This window comes from Hevea brasiliensis, chromosome 16, assembly GCF_030052815.1.
Source record: "Hevea brasiliensis isolate MT/VB/25A 57/8 chromosome 16, ASM3005281v1, whole genome shotgun sequence".
Lineage (NCBI taxonomy): Eukaryota > Viridiplantae > Streptophyta > Magnoliopsida > Malpighiales > Euphorbiaceae > Hevea > Hevea brasiliensis.
The window spans coordinates 47546617-47568175 of record NC_079508.1 but is presented as its reverse complement, the minus strand read 5'-3'; the positions used below and the strand labels follow the sequence as shown (position 1 = coordinate 47568175).

Here is a 21559-nt window from a genome sequence, read left to right as displayed (position 1 = left end):
AACTCAATTTCATATTTCACGAATATAGGCCTAAGCCTAACCAACACCACGAACAAACTTCTGAGAACCTTCGCCATCAGCCCATGTGGCTGCTTTGGAAAAGTCTCACTATTTCCACCGTAGGCCGAAGCCAATCACAAACACTCCTCTATTTTATCCTCTTTTCAGTCTTCTGTGTTTTGTTGCTTGACCAACAATCACCGCCAAAAGGAAAAAGAAAAGAAAAGTTTCCTCTTAATTTTTTTTTTCCTTTTCATTATCTCAATCTCGCTAGAAACCCCACAATATCAAATCGAATCATGTAGTTATCTCTTTTCTTGATCGAAAAACGAATTGGGTCTTTCTGGTTTTTTTGCTTTTTGGGTTTTCTTTTTCCCATTTTTAAGATTTGGGTTTGTTAACTCTGACAGCAGTGAGTGATCATCGATGACGGTGACGGCGGCTTCCTGTTTGCGTCGTGACGAAGGGAATGATAAGGTGTGGCCACCAGGGTTTAGATTCCACCCAACGGATGAGGAGCTTGTTCTTTATTACTTGAAGAGGAAAATCTGTAGGAGACGGCTACGGGTCGATGTCATCCGCGAGGTTGATGTCTACAAGTGGGATCCTGAAGAATTACCTGGTATATACTATAATCTGTTTCGCAAATTTGATTTTTGCCCTTTTTTGGTGTTCGTTGACTTGGTTTTTTCCTGTTTGAATTATATAGCCTTTTCATCGTGGTTTGTTTCGTTTTCTTGTTTGGTTTGGTATTGATTTGATCAGATAGTAATAGATCTTAGGTTATGTTCTATCCAAAAATGATTTTCTCCCCACTTAGGGTAAGAGTGATAGGGAATTAAGTGCGTTGACTTTAATGGTTAGATGTGATTCTCCAATTTTTTTTTTTTTTAATTTGATTGGATATTGAGCTCTCCATGGTTAATTCTGTTGGGGGGGGGGGGGGGGGGGAAATTTTTTTTTGCTTTATTTTCTAGAGATTCTAGTGCAATAACATAGTTGAATTGTGCTATGCGTTCATTTGGGTTTTTGGTGGGTTTGCTTTATTCTTTTATATCTTTGGTGGGTTTACGTGAATGTCTGTGTCATTTTATAGAGATTCTAGAGCAATAACGTGTTGAATTGTGCTATCTGTTCATTTGGGATTTGGGTGGGTTTGCTTTATTTTTTCATATCATTGAAGGGTTTAGTAAGCCTTGGGTTCTGGTTTTGACATAAAAATATTTTTTTTTGGGTGTTGTATTGAATATTTAAGTGATGCTGCTGCAATGTTGATGTATTTTTCCGTTTGTGATGACTTTGGTATGCATTGTACTAACTACTAACATTGACTTAATATTTGGGTTGAATGAATGATGTTGATAAAGCAGTTTTGCTTTGCCTACTGGTTTTGGGTCTGTGAAGAAATTTGTTCTATTAGTTGGTTTTGTGTTTTCAATGTGATGATTGGTTTTGATGATACAACCGATTTTGTTTTCTTCATGTAAGAATTGTGAAAATAATTTTGATTTTCAAATGTTTCTAGTAATTACATGTCACTAACAAATGAACAATATTTTCAGGGCAATCCATATGGAAGACAGGGGATAGGCAATGGTTCTTCTTCAGTCCAAGGGATAGGAAGTATCCTAATGGAGCAAGGTCAAATAGGGCGACCAGACAAGGGTATTGGAAGGCTACAGGAAAAGACCGGAATATCACTTACAATTCAAGGAATGCTGGAGTGAAGAAGACCCTAGTTTTCTATAGAGGCCGGGCTCCTAATGGTGAGAGAACTGACTGGGTGATGCATGAATACACTTTGGATGAAGAGGAACTCAAAAGATGCCAAAATGTCCAGGTACACAGCTGAATGTCTTACTGTGTTTTGCTTATTAATATCGACTGCATATTCATGCTAATTAAAACTGGATTACATGGCAGGATTATTATGCACTCTACAAGGTTTACAAGAAAAGTGGATCTGGTCCTAAGAATGGTGAGCAGTATGGAGCACCATTTAAGGAAGAAGACTGGGCTGACGATGATTATGCTGTTGTGAATAACTCTGATACTCCTGTTAAGCAGCCTAATGCAGTCATTCCATCTGTTGATACCATAAAGACTGTTGCTCAGATGGAGCAACCATTAAATGATTTTGATCTTGAGGACTTCATGAAACAAATTGCTGATGAACATCCACTTTACCAGGCCCAAATTAGTGATTATGATTATACTAGTGGGCTAGTACAGGTCAGTTGCATATTGTTTTTCTTGTATTGATTTACTTTATTTTATCCCTGAACTAATTTAAACATTCTTGTTGTGTATTTAGTCAGTGTGATGTTATGCCTGTGCCAGTTAGTTACATGAGTGAGATTCTAGTTTCAATATAGATTTGTGTTTTAATTTAATCATTCAAGATTAAGCAACAGCAAATTCTCTCTCTCTCCCTCTCTCTCTCTCTCTCTCTCTCTCTCTCTCTCTCTCTCTTCTCTTCTTTGCTTCTTCTTTTTCTCCTTCTCCCCTTTCTTCTATTTCTTCTTTTCCTCTGTTCTTCCTTTTGGTTGTGACCACATAACATGTGCATCTGATGTTGACATGGCAAGTAACTGCCCTGCAAGACCTGCTGCAACTAATTTTATATATATATATATATATATATATATATATATATATATATATATATATATATATGTATGTATGTATATTTGTCATCTAAGCTTGGCAAAAAAGGCTGAATTGATTTTGTACCTGAATAAAAATACTAGTTGGTGAGATGAAATTGCTTCAATAGCGAATTAACAAAGTAACATTATACTATTACTGTCTCATTTATTTTACATTTTTTTCTTTTGTAATATATGTTTTATTGATTTATATAAAATCTCATAGGTTGCTGGTGAAGATGAGACCCAAAGTACATTGGTAGATCCATCCTTGAGAGAAGTTATCTTTCCTGAGCCAATCTCTCTTTCGCCTACAAGTGTCCAGCAGGAAAGCTTGGACGTCAACGGGTCAGCTACCGCTGCATTTCAGTCACTTGAGGTACCCAAAGTCGCATCTGGTCCGCATAGCTCTGCTGGGGCACTGCAACTTTGTGAAGATGATTTCCTGGAAATGGATGATCTCATTGGTCCAGAACCTACTTCCTTGAACACTGAGAAGGCTGCAGAGAACTTGGGGTTTGACAATTTTGGACTTAGCGAGCTTGATCTGTACCATGATGCTGACCTGTTTTTGAGTGAAATTGGGCCTGTTGCTCAAGACACAGTTTCACATGTAAACGGAGTTGGTTACCCGTTGCAGTTCCATTCAATGGCAAATCAGGTGGACTACCAATTGCAGCCACATTCAGCAGTAAATGATGTGGATTACTTGCAGCCACAAGCATTTGGTGCAGCTCAGCTATGGGTGGATGATCAGAGAAGCAATGCCCATGCTACTTCAGAAACAATTCATGGGACTCTTTCTCAACCAACTCCAGGTATAAATTAGTCAGAATTTCAGCGTCAACTTTGTTCTTATTTTTCACTTGGTGTACTATTTCACTGAGTTGTCTCTGTTTTGGACGAAGTTGCTGTCATGGTAGCCCTTCCATTCAGAGCTCTTGATCTGGATGTTCCTCAAGGCATAAAGCCTACGTGAAGTGGGACTTTGAGCCAAATTCAAGAGCTCTTCTAGTACAAGTATTTCCTTTGTATTATATTGAAATCAACTATTAGAATTAATGTAGTCTAAATCTTTGGCCATTTTGGTCACGTTCAGGTGTCGCATATGAATCTTCCAATGCTCCTACTGGAGCTAATGAGAATCAAAGTGGTGGAGAGGATGGTGGTGCTACTGGTTGGTTCTCCTCTGCTTTGTGGGAATTTTTGGAGTCAATACCTACTACTCCTGCATCAGCTGCCGAGACTCCTTTGGTGAATAAGGCTTTTGAGCGAATGTCTAGCTTCAGCAGGATCAGACTGAATATCAAAAATAACAATATCAATACTGATAATCTTGTTGGTAGTAATCAAACTGCAAATTCAACTAAAGTTGGAACTAGTAGGGGTATTCTTTTCTTATCTATTCTTGGAGCATTATGTGCCATCTTGTGGTTTTTGGTTGGAGCTAGAGTGTTGGGGAGAGCTATCTTCTTCTGAAACTATGTATATGGGAACTTTTTGTTCTTATGGAGCACATGTGTAGGGGACTTGAGAATAGAAGCTAAATCCATTGTTTAGTTTCAAGGATTCCAATTTGCAAACATAAATTTTGAAATGTAAAGGCGAAGTTTTAGCCGATAGGGGGAGGGGTGGTGGGGGAGGGAGTGCTTCAGATAGCAATAGGAGGCTCAGTATTTCTCTTATATATTATGTCTGACCTGATATTCCATTACTTATTGGAAGGTTCTTCTGTACAGTAGTCCTTGCTAGCTACGGTTCGCCTGGGCTGGCGTTGGGTGGATCTATGTTTTAAATAGATTGAGCTCAGGTTCTAGTGTCTCTTGGTTGTGTACGTATGAAAAAGGGAGGGTGTTAAAGAGTTCTGGTGGTTTCTTCATGATTATATCATAATTAAAATTTTCGACTGATGGCTTTAACGAATTCTATTGATATGTTCCGTTTCAGTTTAAGAATTTTTTTTAATATCATAATTTTAAAATTATGAACTTGAAAACTTTTTCTTTTTGAAATATGAACCCAAGTATGTTGCATTTTTCCTTTGCCTCTTATAATTGTTTCTGCCATTTGCAACATTATAAATTAGTCAAATAGAATTTTACAAAGGATCAAGAACGTTGTGAAGTTAAGTAAACTTATGCCATCTAATTTAAAGATTTTTGTGTTGAACAACTAGATCCATTTATTGAATTTTTTTGAAATCTACCTTTGCAACATAGGTTGATTGTTTTCTACAAAATTGAAGACTTCTAGAGTTGTTAATTAGTTTTGTATTTTGAAGTATATGGAGATTTTCTTAAAATAAATTAAAACGAGGTAATGAGAGGTATGAAGCCTCTCTCGTTTCAAGTGTAAGTTTTGGTGGGTTGAAAAAAATCTCCGCTCTGCTATAAGAAAGAAGAAAGAAACTGGGAATTATAGAAATGATAGAAATTGGATAAAATTAATCTAAAATTTAAATATATAGAATTTATTTAGGTGAAATTAAAACATGGAGTACTTGTTTGATTGTAAATTTTTTTAAGGCTAACGATAAGTACGTGAGATAAATTAAAAGAAATTATTTAATATATTTGCGCTTTTTTTTTTTTTACAAGAGTGGGACTCGCACTTGTTAGTCTTAGATGAGTGATAAGTTTTTAGCTAACAAATAAAGTCAAATTAGGCTTATGGAGATTATTTTTATAATTTATTGTATTTCACTTTTATCTTATAATTTATTATTAAAAAATTTTTAAACTTTACAAAAAAACCTTTATAACCTGAGTTTACAAGTCAAAAATATAATAAAATTATCTTTTAATTCTTTTCCTAAAAAATATCAAGGACTTTTAAACTTACCACAAAAATATATAAATGTCATCGTGCTAATATAGTTTTTGAAAAAAGAGAAAAATTTAATTTCTCTAAAAAAATATTAAAATTATATTTATAAATATCATACTGTAATTTCGAGTTATTTTTTAATTTAAAATTTTAATATTATAAATTAAAATTTTAAATAAAATTAAAATTTAAGATTTTTTCAACAACAAATTAAAGTTGTAAGATATAAATAAAATATAAAACTAATTTCAGGATAAATTATAAAAATTACTTGGCTTCTTATAATTTTTGTTTGATAGGTGTGATTTTAGCTCATAAATGATTGAATAAAAAAACATTTTTGAGTTTAATTGAACCTTGCCCAAAAGTTCATAGGCGATTTGAGATTTATTACATCAAAAAAAAAAAAATCTCAATAATTTTTCCCCTTTGTTAATTTCTTTGCATATGAACGGTCAAACACTGGGGAAAAATTGAAATAATACTCACACAAGTGAACTTTTTGAATCACAAATTTCCATTCTAGGTAAAACTTCAACCATAGCAAAGCGAAGCTGCCTTTGCATTCTCCTTCAACATTCATTCATTCGGGATCGAACAAAGAATCTCCCACTCTGCCTCTGCCTTCAATTCATAGCACAACACACGCAGAGATTGATTCCATTCGTTTCTTTTCTCTTGCATTCGCTGTAGGAAAATCAAAATCTCCAATTCATAGTCAGGATGTGCGCACACAAACTTGTGTACATTAGAAAGAAATCCATTAATACGGCACCGTTTTGATTACTATAAGAATAGTTATGTGGAGAAGGAAGAAGTTGAAGCTGTGCTTCACCTTGTTGTTCTTCTCTTGTTAGAATTCATGGCTTCCTCTTCTCAGCATCGCTGCGTTTTTGGTACTTTTTATTCTCTTTAGCTCTCTTACGCTTCTTCTGCTTTGAATTATTTGCTTCGAATCGAAAATATTGTAGCTGCGAATTGAATTCCGAATTGATTTCAGAGATTCAAAGTTTTTTTTTTCATTTTTTTTGGGTTAAAATACTGTGTTTTTGAGAACTATAGCTGAAACTTGAGATTTTGATTTTTGGTTTTGTATTTTGTGACAGTTGGGAATATACCGTATGATGCTACTGAGGAACAGCTCATTGATATCTGCAGAGAGGTTGGACCTGTAGTGTCTTTCAGGTCAGGGATTTTTATTTTCAATCTACAATATCAAATAACATAGCTATTATTTCCAAGTTGCCTGCTTGCCCTAGATTTGGCCGCTGAAAATCAAATTCAATTTTTGCGTTTTTGTCCTGTGAATGAACAATGGCAGATATTTGAAAAGTTTTTATCTTTTTTGGTGGTTTGTACTTTATCATGCAATTCAATTGTTAGGCAACTTAAAGTTAGCTGTATTTTTTTCACCAAACATGCAAACTCAATAGGAATTCTCTTATGAAATTATTTATTATGCTGGTTCTACTTTGGTGGACATTTTGTTTTGTACAAGTAATTAAGAAGAAGATGAAGGGGAGAGAAAGGAAATCATATTGAGAGGAAAACTATGGAATACAAATATGCTGTTTCTGAATTAGCATTAATTGTTAAACTAGGACGAGTAAGTAACTATTGTTAAGTTAGAAAAAAATGCATAGGATGTGAATATTATGTCGGCATGCAATAGAGTATATTCATTCACTGATTATACTCAAGCAGCAGCATGCTTATGAATGCCTGTGAGCAATATTTCTGGGACAGGGGTTTTCTTGCAGTGGGGTTGGCTAAAGTCCCTGGTAGGTGCTTAATGTGAAAGTTTTGGTGACTACCATGTATTTTAGCAGCAAATGAAGCTACTTGGCAGTGTTTATTTGTCCACCATTAGGCTTGGCCAAAACCAAGATTTTGCTGTGCTAGTAAAGTTACTGGGGAAATGAGTATGGGGTTGATTAGCTATTATTGAACCAGTAGGCGCAGACAGTGCTTTACTATAATAAAATTGTTGAATTGGTGAATGTGTGCTAGCAATGATGGAACTGCCTTTTCAGATGAGACTCTCTAATATCTACGTAAGATCAAGAAATAAAGTTACAAACTCACAATTCAATACAGCAAAGAGGGATAGCTGGGGAGCAGCCTAATGTTAATTATTTAAAGCATTGCTAGTTTTTAAATAGTCTTATGCAAGGCTTATAAGATACATATGATAATTCAACAAAATCTTTGGTTTTTTAATTATCCAGTAGAATGGGTGGTTTGCCTTTGAGAGAACTGACCTGTTTTGTACTTTTAATTTATTTTTTCTTCCCATGGCAATAATTTTTTTAAATAGTTATTTATATGCCTTTTTATTTCAGGCTAGTCATTGATAGAGAAACTGGGAAACCAAAAGGTTATGGGTTCTGTGAATATAAGGATGAAGAGACAGCTCTAAGCGCTCGTCGTAATCTCCAGGGTTATGAGATCAATGGCAGGCAGTTACGGGTTGATTTTGCTGAAAATGACAAAAATGCTGACAGAAATCGAGAGCAGGTAAAGTTATATTTTTAAGGCCTATTCTTTTTTCCTTTTGGTGGTTCTCAGTGGAAGGGTCTAGGGTTTAGCCGTTGACCTCTACTTGGAATTATCTCAGGAGGATCAACTAAGCCAACCTCAGCTAGTAATTTTAAGGCCTAGTTAATGAGGTTTTCAATTTTCTTGAAGTCATTGAGATACTTTTACCTGATTATTCTAATATTGAAAGTTGAATTATACTTGCTAAGTTACTGGCTCACAACATAGACATCAATTAATGCTATGACCCATTGCACTACCTGAGTTGTTTGCAGACACAAACAATAGCAATTACCATACTACCTTTGTGAGAAGAGACTTGGTTGAATGTTAGTAGATCTATTTGCCTAAGTTAACCATGTTGTTTATAAATCCATTAGTTTATCTTAGTCCTTGGCCTGTGTGGAACGATAAAAAGTATGCTGTCACTTAGCATGGCTCTTTTTTTTGACTTTCTGGAAATTGTGTTTCTGCTGTTAGCTAAGTAGTAATTATTTGTGGTCTTTATTCTTTTGAGGATACAGCATTTCTATGCATTTGTTGCTTGTAGTACTTTCATGAAAGATATTATCTTGATCTGCTGAAAGAATTATTTTAGAAGTGGGCCAGTGTATACTGAAATACAGATTGAGGGTTGTGATGTGGTCCCAACAAAGCCCCAATTATCTTGGTAATGATTGCTTGCTTTTGTGCTTGGTTGAGATACGTGTTCACATATTAAATTTGAATTTTTTTGTAACATAGGTTAATTTGGTTGTTTTCACAATTCACTTACTTCCCCTTTTATATGATCTGGAAGTAAACTTACTGTAATCAAAACAAGAAATTATGCTAGACAAGTTTTTGAAATTCTGCTATCTTAGAAACGTTAACAGTAATGAGTTAGAGGCTTGTGCAAGTTTAAATTAATGTATTCACAACATTTTATGCAATAAATGTGTGCAAGATTGCTAGCAGATGATGAAGGATATGAATGAGATACAGGTGGAGTCTAATGAGATGGATTGTTTAGATTTATATTATGATAGATTACGAATTGTCTTGCAGGTGTACATCACATGGCTGAAGTATAAATTCTGACTTTGCTAAATGAGCTTTTTAACCTTTAATGGAAAACCAGAGTTAGTTATTGAAGAATTTATTAATGATTCCATTCAGTGGATGACCAGCTTATGCTGGTTACATGCACACACTTGCGTACCAATAAGGTGACTAAATTAGGGTAATATGACCTAGTTTGTTCTAGTGGAATACACAATTACACATGTACCATGCACAACCGTTTGCTTTAATTTACATACTTTTTGAGGATTGATTTATTCTTCAAAATTCAAATGTTTCATTCGCTGTATATAGGCCAAATTTTTCTGTCTTTATGTTTGGACTTCTGAAATTTCTGATCAAGTCAGAGCTACGATTTTTTTATCATTTTTTATACATGCTATCCCACATTGTCCTTACTGGCTCCAGTGACTTGACTTAATAATGAATGATGATAAGAAGGTGTGCTACTAATTTCATAGATTATTAGGAATTCATTGCAACAAATGAATATGAAGTAACATGTCCCTTCTTCTATCAAATGTTAATGTACTTTGTGGAAGAAAATATGAAATTTGGGATTAGAGTGTGGTGCCATCATGGTCCTGAACTGATGCACCAGTGGAGGCTACAGATGCATCATGATCATCTGGAATTAATTTCAACAACAAATAAATATGAAGTAATTATGCCACAATACGGCAGATCACTCAAATGCTTGATACTTTGATTGTTGATATGTAAATAAGTATAGGTTGCTAGCTCTGTCAGTGATCTTAAGGTTAGTGTAGATTTGTCTGGAGTTATGCTGGAGGCAGGTTGATGTTAAATGCTGGCTTAAAGGCAGATTGAGCAAGCAGAATTGATGAAATTAGTATTTCCCCCCTTTATTTGGTGACACTTGTATATATGCTACATAATTACTACAATTCCTGGATATGCTTTATCTCTTGTGCCATATCATTGTTTTTCAGCTTTGAGTCCTTGTGGTTGTTTCAAATGCCAGATTTCATTGTAAGATTAAAATACTAAGGATAAGGATTACATTTACTTATCTTGCAGGGTCGTGGGGGACCTGGACTAGCTGCAAGTGTTGGTTAGTCTCTTTTTATTTCTTTCCAAATTTCTTATTCTGAGTTATCTTTTCACGTAAATAAATCAAGTAACTTGTCCAATTTATACATCACAGACCCTCAGAAACAAGTAGGGGGCCCAGCAATCCTTGGGGAATCTGCTCAGCATCAACCAATTGGTCTCCATATAGCTATAACTGCTGCAACTGTCATGGCAGGAACTTTAGGTGGTGCTCAGACTGGCATGCAGTCAAATCAAAATGGTTTACAGAGTCAGTCAGCATTAGCGAGTGATCCCTTAACTCTTCATTTGGCCAAAATGTCTAGGAGTCAATTGACTGATATCATGTTGGAGCTGAAGGTATGCATTTAAATAAAACTCACAATTGATCTATTTTCCTTGATTGCATCAATTGGTGAATGGTGATATGTTTTTCATTTCTTTTCTTCTAAGGTAATGGCCACACAAAACAAGGAGCAAGCTCGCCAGTTATTGCTTGCAAGACCACAGTTGCCAAAAGCTCTTTTTCAGGTATTCATTCATTATTGTCTGTTCTTATATGCTTAGAGTTCCTATCATTATACATATTTCTTTACAGAACTGTGTATTAACTAAAGTACATTATAGTTTGCCTAGTCCTTAAAGCTGTTTATTCTGGCACATTTTTTTTTATTGGAATTAAGGGGTTTTCTCTGTGCTATATTTTATCGTAATAGAAGACTGCAGTTTGAATTGCTGTAAATTTATTTTTTTTCAAAAAAAAAAAAAAATCTTGACCTTTGCACAGAGTCATTTGTCCCCATATTCTCTGTGTTGAGTTTATTTGTGTATGCAATTATGTATCAATAACCTGATATGCTTATAATTTGATTTGGATATTATTTATTGCTTTTGTAATTTGATTGTGATGATTATATACTGCCTGGTATGATGAATCTTTGTCTAACATTTTTACAGGCACAGATAATGCTGGGAATGGTGACGCCACAAGTGGTTTGTTTCGATAACTCAGAATAATTTAATTTTGTTATTGCTTCTTAGCAAGTATGCCTCCTAAGAAATGCTTATGGATTGTGCAGTTGCAGATGCCAAATATTCGGCAACCTCCAGGTCAACCTGCACTCCATTCCTTACAAGATACTCAGCAGGTTAAGCAGTCATCAATTCAAACTCTTCCTGGGTTGCCTCCCCTTGCACAGAGGTCGCACGCTGGCTTGGTGTCCAAAATTCAAGAAGGCCAATTCTCTGCTGTGCCACAGAATTCTTTGCTTCAAAACCAATTTTCTGCATCCTCACAACCCATGCAGCCTCGAACTCAGATTCCACAACATGCCAGTAGCAATGTTCCTCAACAAGTCTCATTACCAGGCCAGCCTGGAGTTCCACCACTTCCACCTGTACATTCCTCTATTAGACCACAAATTCAGATGGCGAATTCATCATCTTTGAACAAGCAAATACCACCCTCATTGCTAAAACACTCAGGACAACGGGTTGGAACTGCAAGTTTTAGGCATACCTCTCAGATGGTCCTTCCAAATGCATCAATACAATCATCTGTTGTATCTCATCCTTCCCCATCAGATGCTGCATTCCAGGTACGAAAATTTGCTAGCACCTCTTATTATCCATTATTGAAAGAAGGATCAGATGTGAATGTGTTGGTAGGACGTAACTCCCCCCTTCTCTCTGTTAGAGTCTGGTTTTGTATGATGAAAGTACTCCTGGTTGCATCCCAACCTTGGATTAGGAAAAGGATAAAAGAAAGAAGCAGGTACATGAGTTATACTGAATGCCTAACAATTGCTCATTCCAATTTATTTTGCTTCATATGTAGAAATATTCTCAAATTGAGAAATAATCATTTTCTATTTCACAAACTCAACTCAACTCAGCTCAGCTAAGCCTTTATCCCAAAAATTTGGGATCAGCTATATGGATTCTCTTTCTCCACTTTAAACGATTTTGGGTTAAATCCTCAGAAATGTGTAATGTTTCTAGGTCATGTTGTATTACTCTCCTCTAAGTCAGTTTAGGTCTACCCCTTCTTTTCTTTCTATCCTCTAACCTAATGTGCTCTACTTGTCTAACTGGAGCCTCCGTATGTCTACGCTTCACATGACTAACCGGTCGTATGGCTGTACGGTAAAATTTTCCTTTCAACTTATTGGGAATCTTGCGATCACATAAAACTCCCGTAGCACGTCTTCACTTCAACAATCCGGATTTAATCTTATGACTAACATCCTCCTCACATCCCCCATCTACTTGAAAGACTGAACCGAGATACTTCACTGAACTTGCAACGTATGTATTCTATCTTCGTTTTACTTAACTTAAAGCCCTTTGACTCTAGAGTGCTTCTCCAAAGCTCTAGCTTTCTATTAACTTCTTCTCGCATCTCATCTTGCGATCACAAAAAAAAAAAAAAAAAGCCAAGGCAATTCTCTCTTGTATATTTGTTATGTTCATGTGTAGTGAAACATTTGCACTATGTTTGGGAGGGGGGAATGGATGGAAGGAAGGAACAAAGGAAAATAAAGGGGGAAAGGTTTGTACTTTGTTTAGGATAATGAACAGGAAGTGGATGGATAGAAAATATAGAGAAATTTTACACCATAAATCAATCTCTCTGAAGAAAGTGAGGTGAAAACGATGGAAATTACTCATTTGCCTTTATTAGAATTTCTTCATATGGAAAATTATCTCCCCTCTCTTGAATTTTCTTTTGTATTATACATAAGAACACACATATTTTAAATTTTGGTTACAGTTATTTCTATCGATATCTAATGTACTTTATGATAACAGCCTGGCCCCCCAATATCATCAGGCATTTCAGATGCAATTGGAAATGGTATTGGTAGATCTATGCATGCTCCAGATGCTACAGCTCTGGTCCGCAGAAGCAATGCATATTTGAACATGCAAACAAATGTGGTTAATGATTCTAAAGAACCAATTACTCACCCTTCGAAGCTGCTAAAATTGAATGATGGAAGGAGCATGTCTAGCTCATCAGGGCCTTTGGGTGTGTCTAATGCCACTGTATCAGGACCATCCCAAGCATTTCCAGTCAGTTCAGTGCCTGCAGATCCACTTCCTAAGCCAGAAGAGTTGCAAAATTCTGAAAAACAAGTTCCTCAGGTAATATCACTATCATTTACTTTTGCTTTTCAGTATGCATTGACATTTGGGTCCTCCCAATTCCCAAATAGCAAATGGTCTTTTTCTAAGGTACCATGATGCACTATTCTGGTGAATATGATGGGCATCGTGAATTTCTCTGTAGAGCATATGCATATGTTCTGAAGTCTTTTATTTCTGATTCTAAAATGTTGATTGGAAGTTTTTCAGTGTGCTGGTGTCAAAAGCCTTGAAGTCTTAAGGCATTTTTGTTGCCAGTTCTTTAAATTTTATAAATTGCAGTCATAAAGACATCAACTTGGGACTAGTTTGTTGGATTTTCTATTCAGATGAGACAATCTTTGAAAAATGTGTGTGTGTGTGAGAGAGAGAGAGAGAGAGAGAGAGAGAGAACCTACCTGTTGCAACATCAACCTAGCTAATCGGATAAAAACATGATTTAGACTGAGAATGATTTTTGCCCTTTGCTGCCCTCACCATGTTGGTAAAATAAAAATTCGAGGCAAAGAGATTTCTCAGACACTAAAAGGGGAAAAAATCACCGTTTATGCAGATAAATTGGATTAAAATTTCCAAATAAATTTAAGCCATAAAAGAATGATTTATTTGTTTCTAATAAGTCTCGCAATAGAGTGAAGTGTATATTGAAAGAAAAAAGAAGTAATGGTAGTGAAGGAAAAGAATAGTGCAGGAGGGTTACAACAAGTGCAGCTCTTAATTGATTCCTGATGGAAGATTCTTAAGGATCTTCCTAGCCAATACCCTGTGTTCCTCTTGACAATACTAACTCCACCAATACCATCATTTCCCCATGCAACCACTGCATACAGTATTGCCATCCTCAAATAGATATTCTTCATCTGCATTTATGCATTATATCTTTTATTTGGCAGTCACATGGGAGACTTTTGTGTTGGGACTTGGAATTTACAGGAGAGAGATGGTAACAGCAATGAATGTTTCGGTTTCTCTCTCTCTCTCTCTCTCTCTCTCTCTCTCTCAGTATATTTACTTAGTTTAGGCATAGAGAAGTGATGTAGTGGGATCATGATAGGAGTATTCAATCTGGAGTGTTTAACATTGATTACTTGGATTTTAGTGAAATAGACTCTTCAGATATTAAGATCTTGAGAGCATGTTATTGCTAATGGCTACTTTTAAATAAATGTTAGAATGAATTGTCTTTAGTAGTAGACAATAGAATTTTACAATTGATTTTCACACGTCAAAAGCTAATTTTGGAAAAAGTTAAAGTTTGAAGCTTTTGCAAATCACTGTTGAATTGCATTGGTAAACTTTTCTAAGTGTTCAAATTCTTTTCATACACATTTGGTAGCTATGTGCAATAGCAATGGCAAACATGTCCTAAAAGTAGTCAGATGTAAAAGCTTTTTGCTGCACAGTTAATTACTATAGCTATCATAATTGAAATAAGTGCAATTACATGGGTTCAACTCCTAAAGACTGTCCTCATATCTAAAATATTGATATCATGAGCAGATTTAATGTTTCTTCTAGAAAAAGAGTAACAGTGGAAGATTTTTATGCATTACGTTCTTATTAGAGTGTCTGCCATGCTAGGTGTTTGGGTTCTGAAAAATTTGTCTTGTGGTCAGCTAATTAATATGAAATGTTTTGGTGCTTTGGAGATGAAATCGTGCTTATCCTGAGTTCCTGACTAATTGTAAGTGGAGTAAGTGGAGTGCAAATGGAGAATGACGAGTGCTACATCTCCACAGAATGAGAGGATTTCTGCTGTACTGTGTTAAGATGTTACAATTGTTAGTATCTTGCCTGTCTACAAGCATTGTATGCATCTCAATCTGGAGGAGTGATAATCATTATACTTGCGCTGTCTTTTTTATGCTTTCTACGATATATATTGATATGGTTGATCCAAAATAACGTTTAATCTAAAAATGCTTTTGACTAAAATTGTTTCCCTCGCTCAATTGCAGCTTCCACCAGATGTGGAGTCTGCATTACTGCAGCAAGTGCTGAACCTCACACCAGAGCAGTTGAATTCATTGCCACTAGAACAGCGTCAACAAGTTATTCAGCTCCAACAAGCACTTCGGCAAGATCAGATACAGCCATCGTAGCAGGCATGGCAGGAGGTGAGACAGGAACTCTCTGATGCCTATGTTGTTTGTCATTGCAGGATCCTTCCTAGTTGAAAGAAAAATGCCTGCTATTGATTGATCTAATTCTCCTAGCGTGTAAAATGGTAGTTCACGTAACGTCCTGTTCTGGATGTGAAATGCACAAGCATTGTACCATCCATGTAACATTGATTTGCCTGTGATTAGCATATGCGAAACAATAATTTATTAGAAAAGGAAAACAAATTTTTTGTAGCCTTTATTTTTTAGTTATAACAGTTCAAATTTTTTCGTAACCTTGAACATTTTCTCCCTTCTGGCTTTGCCAACTTGTCCTTGCTTCACTTATTTGACAGTATTTCACTAATGAGCGTGACTATAGATGCTACTTTGTTTAATATAATCACCCTTCATTTGGGTTTGTTTACTTCTGTTTTGTGATTTAACGTTTATCATTATATGAATAATCCTTTGATTCCCCTTTGATTTAGTATTAAATGGGTTAAAAACAGGGGGAAAAAAAAAAAAAAAAAGGCATCTTCAACCAGGGACCAAAAGTAAACAAGAGTGCTTGATAACTTATGGCCTAGTGGCAAAGATGGCTAAATCTTTTTGTGTTTTTCAATCTAATTCAAACACTTGGATCTTAACATAATTGATTAGATTTTCAAATTTTATAAAAAATTTATCTAAAATTTTCTAAATTTTGAAAACTTGATATAACTTTATATATATATATATATATATATATATATATATATATATATATATATATATATAATATTACTTTATTTATCCAACTTTGTCATTACAATTTGATATTTATTAATGGAATCATAATTATATTACATATTTAATTATGTTTGTTAATAAATATGTTTGTTAATAAAAAGAAATTTGAATGATAATTACGTAACGTAATTAATTATACTTAAAATAATATAATGATTATTATATATAAAAGTGGATGTAATCATAATTACTTGTTTTGATTTGTTTATTTATAATCAATACTATCACAGTATCACTACTAAGTCACTACTATTATTACTACCATTATTTTTATTCTATCACTATCATCATCTTATTACTATCATTTGATAACCGTTATCATCATTTAGTTATTGTCATTTCTATCACTACCTAGCTACTATCATCACTACTACTTCATTTTGCCACCACCACAACTACCATCTAAGTACCGCGGTTGCCACCACCTAGCTACCATTGTCGATCATTGCAATTATTACTACTTATTATTAATATTATAAATAAAAATAAAAATAAAAATTATCATTACATTATATTAATATTTTTATTTTGTAACAAAATAGAGAAATATAATGACAATAATATTATATTACATTATAATTTTGATTGCATTATATAATTGATTACCTTATATTAACCTTAGTTAATTTGGATAGCTTTAGTTATGTGTTCTCTTTTCTCACTACCAATAAACCTCATCCCTATTATAATAAAAATAAAATGAAATTCAGAATTTAATTGACAAAAATTGGATAAAAATTTAATATTTTTAAAAATTTGACTATTTTGTTAAGATTTAAACTAAATTACCAAAGTGTGAAAAGTTCAAACTTTTTAATTAAACCAATCTTTATATGGGATCTTAGCTGCCTACATTTCAGTAATTTTTGTAAAATATATTCATATATCAATTTTTTTTTGTCATATCAATTACATCAACAACTTTTTCTTAAAAAAAAAAAAATTTAAATGAACAATTAATTGGTCTCTAAAGAAAATCTTATGGGACTTCAGCATGCTGCATTTTATTTAAATTCTAAACTTTGTATATTAGCTCATATGTCTTTTTCAGTCATCTTCATTATAGACGACTTAATTCATCAAATTATAAGATAATTAGAAGCCATATGACAAATTAGAAGAGACATTATTATAACTACATTTTTTTTTAACTTTTCTCTAAAAGAAAAATAGTTAGATACACAGGAGTTTTTGTCAACATCTTTTTGATATGAAAGAAATTTAGTAGCAATTAGTGAAATACCTAATTCTTAATAATTCAAATTGGATAAGTTGATCGGAATCGGTGATCTGAATCATAAATCGATTTAGGTTTATAATCTGATTGAGCAGGAAAGTGAGTCAATGTGACATGTTTTAATCTTCATTGATTTGGTGTAAACTGGCTGATCCGACTAATTAATTAAAGCAAAATTTTTTAAGCTTAATAGTTGTATATTTTTTATTATTTCTTATGACACATGATATCTTATTTAATTATTGTTAAAAACACAATGAGAAATTTATAACTTGTTGAAATTTTTATAATGATAATTATTGAGATAAGTTTAATTAAGAATTGATAGCATTATCATTATTAGATTTAATTAAATATATAAAAGTCTTCATCCTAAAAATTCCTATTAACAGTGAAGGACGTGCTTAACAATAAATTTTTAGTAAAACTCTCATCCTTACTCATTTTTAAATATTTCCTAATCATTTTAAAATATTTTGTTATTATTATATAAAAACAGTTAAATATTAACGATTAATAATTAATTATTTATATAATTAATCAAAGTATTCAAAAAAAAAAATCTAAATTAATAACTATTATATTGAATAATAATATCTTATTAACACTAATAACCCTAATATTCTCTCTGAATCTAATATGAGCTATTAAATATGATATAAACACTATGCAACCAATTATATAAGCTATTTAATTCCATATTTAAATTTAAACATGAAAGGAAACCTATTATGAATTTTTTTAATTTATTATAAAATTATAAATAACTAAAATTAATAAAAATATATGTATAAAAAGTAAAATAAATAAATAACGAAGACCCAATCTTTACAATGTCCCATACGTTTATTGTCACAAACTCGCAGCCCTTTTAACTCCCCAATCCCTACAAGAAGAATACACAACACTCACCTTTGCATATATAATAATCCCATATTCGATACAGAAACTTTAATCACTTTTTTCGATATTAGCCAGAGTGAGTAAAATACAACAGCGACCCTTATTTATGTATGCACAGAACTTGCCTAGAACTGACAATAATGGACAGGTCTTGACAAGAATTTCAAGAAAATCTAAGCCACATCGATGTGCCTAGCATTCCGCTGGATTTGCTCACCCTGTTTCTTAGGCACAGTCACCGTCAACACTCCATCTTCAAGGCGGCACTTGATCTCATCTGCGTTTGCATTATCTGGGATCCTGAACTGCCTGAAGAAGCTGCCTCGCCGACTCTCTACCCGGTGCCATTTGTCGTTCTTCTCTTCCTGTTCCTTCACCTTTCTCTCCACTTATTTGCAGGATGTTTTCATCTTCCACCTGCACCTTCACCTCCTCTTTCCTCACCTCTACGTCCATTAAACAACCTATCCAGGTTAGACAGTATAGTACTCGCTAGTTCGAACCCAGGCGACAATAGCGCACATAGCCCTACTGCATAACCTATACTAATGTTGTGACAGAAAATAGGAAGAACAGAATACGGAGAATGAAACTCAACAATCAGTCAGTTTTCATTAAGAATCAAGAATGAATCTGTATATAGTTAGTTACAACTTTATATCTGATCATATCTAACAACCTCAAAACAACTCTTCTATAACAAACTACCCTTGCAACTTGCCAGTGAACTAACAGAATACCCGACACCCATAACAACTCTTCAACAACTGTTGGACATTCGTTTTACTTGACAAACACACCATTTCACATATTGTATCACAACAATACCCAACCCTCGATGGAAATCTAGTTTGAATTTCATGAGCAAAGACCCAAGTTCAATCTGCTGGAGAAGCTCTCCGTTGAATCAACTTTGCTGCCTTATTATTTTTTCTTTTAACAATCCTCTTATCCAAAAAAAAAAAAAAAAAGCTTGAACACCAACAAAAGCAAAAGCAACTAACACCAACTTAAATGACAGCAAAAGCAAGCTCCCATTAGAAGACCAACAACAATCTCCTGCAATATTCATTTTACATCGAATTCTTCTCAAATGTCCTTGTCCCTTACCAGTTAAACCCACCCCCTTGTCCTTCTGTTTCTTCATTTTACACTGAATCCTTCCCAAATAATACTTGTCCAATTCCAAGCTAAAAAGGAACCATGTGTCTGCACCATGAAAAATGAATTGAGAAGCTAATTCATGTAGGAAGATCTTTTCTTTAATTACAGGACCCAATCTTTTGTCCTTAATAGCAACAATAATTTGCGTTCTTGAAAGATTTTTCTCAATTGCAAGAAGTAGAGTATCTGTAATGTCATTGCCTTCTTGAAAAGCTTCATCTTCCATAATCTTGCACTTATCCAAGATTTCAGTGAATGACATGACAGCCCTACAACATCTGCACTACCTTCTTTCCATTTGAAAGGTTCCAAAAAATGGCAGCACACTTGTTGAACCTCTTCTTCAATGGCATCAATGGCAAAAACATTTTTCTGGAACTGTGTTATCAAATCTTTGAAATCTTACATTTATCTGTTGATTAAACTCTTTTATTCCTTGTTGGTCTTGTTCTATAACTGTCTCAAACTTCTTTTGATTCTCTTTAACATCAATATCTTCTTCATCATCTGTATCTTGAATCTGTTTATCCTCTTCAACATAATTCCCAAAGCTAGCCTCCAATGCACTAAAATATTCATCCCAATTCACATTCACTTTGTTACCTTTCACAAACTCTTGGTGCCATTTAATAGCTCGCCCTTCTAGATGTAAAGCAACAACCTTAACTCTCTTCTCATACTCAATCCTACCCACTTCAAAGAAATATTCTGCTCTTAATAACCAACCCTCCAAACCCTCTCCACCAAAATGGGGAAATTCCAATTTAGCAAAACTATTCCAAGAATTAGCACTTGCAGTATTATTTGCAATTGGCACTTGTTCATCCCAATGCCTTCTTTCCGCTGTCTCCACATCCTGACAATTCAACCCAGCGATTAAAGACTTCAATTCATCCATTATTCCCTGAAACTTGGCTTCTTGGCCTGCCAACATCTCTTGTAATCTTGCCTCTTGCCTATGCTCAGCTTACCCCTGCTATGGCCGTGGATCACCGCTCTGATACCAATGTTGTGACAGAAAATAGGAAGAACAAAATACGAAGAATGAAACTCAACAATCAGTCAGTTTTTATTAAGAATCAAGAATGAATCTGTATATAGTTAGTTATAACTTTTTATCTGATCATATCTAACAGCCTCAAAACAACTCTTCTATAACAACTACCCTTGCAACTTGCCACTGAACTAACAGAATACCCGACACCCATAACAACTCTTCAACAACTGTTGTACATTCATTTTACTTGACAAACGCACCATTTCACATGTTGTATCACAACAACTAACCGCTTCTTTTTCTCTCATGAACAAGATTTTATGTCTTCAAACAATGAGCAAATGTTTCGATGCTACTGTAATCGCAGGACTATGCTGATTTAATATAAAAAGTTATGAGATTAGAGTGTTGAAATCCTCTGAAAGATTATACAGAATGCACCGAATATGAAATTATATAGATATAACAAGGGAGATGAAGGGGTTGGCTAACCGGGAAGATCAGCACGAAAGATATGAGCATTATCAGTCTCACGCCAGTCAACATTAACATGAGTCAAGGAACTGGTTTCCTCGATGTCGCCACCCCGTTGTCCACGGTGGTCGATCCAACCCCATCCACCACCACGTATCGGTGGACGACGAGTACCCTCCACGCCTCCAACCGAACCACGGCCCCAGTGACATCTTTCTTCTGCTTTTTACTCTACTAGAAGCCAAAAGAGTGGATTTGTCTACTGAAGAAGATTGCTTTGCTTTCCTTTATAGTTGGCCATAGAAAAAATCTCGAGCTTTAGCTCTGTTTGTTTGAGCATGCGAACGTCAGTGTTCTTCGGGTGAATGACCGTAATAGGGTGAATAGGAAACAAAAAATAATGAAATGGGTAACAAATCCAAAAATTACGAAGAAGGGGTGAGTGTCAGTGGTCAGCGCCTTGGACGCTATTCAAAATAGCGCCCGAACTTCAGACGCTGTTCAAAATAGCGTCTGAACTCCGGACGCTATTCATATTAGCATCCCATTGCACGCGACCTGCAACGTCCCATCTGTCACCGCGGGACGCTAGTTTTATTAGCGTCCTGTGCTCCGG

At 34.7% G+C, this 21559-nt stretch overlaps 2 protein-coding genes and 1 pseudogene across 2 annotated transcripts; 2 read left to right on the top strand and 1 right to left on the bottom strand.

Annotated features, from left to right (window-relative positions):
- Window positions 1–23: 23 nt before the first annotated feature.
- On the top strand, window positions 24–4567 carry LOC110645465 (NAC domain-containing protein 17). The gene is made up of 5 exons (XM_021798651.2): window positions 24–622; window positions 1563–1840; window positions 1924–2232; window positions 2875–3466; window positions 3748–4567. The coding sequence occupies exons 1-5, from the start codon at window positions 427–429 to the stop codon at window positions 4125–4127; spliced, it is 1755 nt and encodes a 584-aa protein (XP_021654343.1). The 5' UTR covers window positions 24–426; the 3' UTR covers window positions 4128–4567.
- A 1285-nt stretch (window positions 4568–5852) lies between these two features.
- LOC110645467 (cleavage stimulating factor 64) lies at window positions 5853–15803 on the top strand. Its single transcript, XM_021798655.2, has 10 exons — window positions 5853–6370; window positions 6581–6659; window positions 7817–7991; window positions 10116–10149; window positions 10243–10487; window positions 10581–10658; window positions 11085–11120; window positions 11207–11725; window positions 12939–13274; window positions 15233–15803. The coding sequence occupies exons 1-10, from the start codon at window positions 6337–6339 to the stop codon at window positions 15374–15376; spliced, it is 1680 nt and encodes a 559-aa protein (XP_021654347.2). The 5' UTR covers window positions 5853–6336; the 3' UTR covers window positions 15377–15803.
- A 2378-nt stretch (window positions 15804–18181) lies between these two features.
- Window positions 18182–21280, bottom strand: LOC131174489 (18.1 kDa class I heat shock protein-like; annotated as a pseudogene).
- Window positions 21281–21559: the final 279 nt, after the last annotated feature.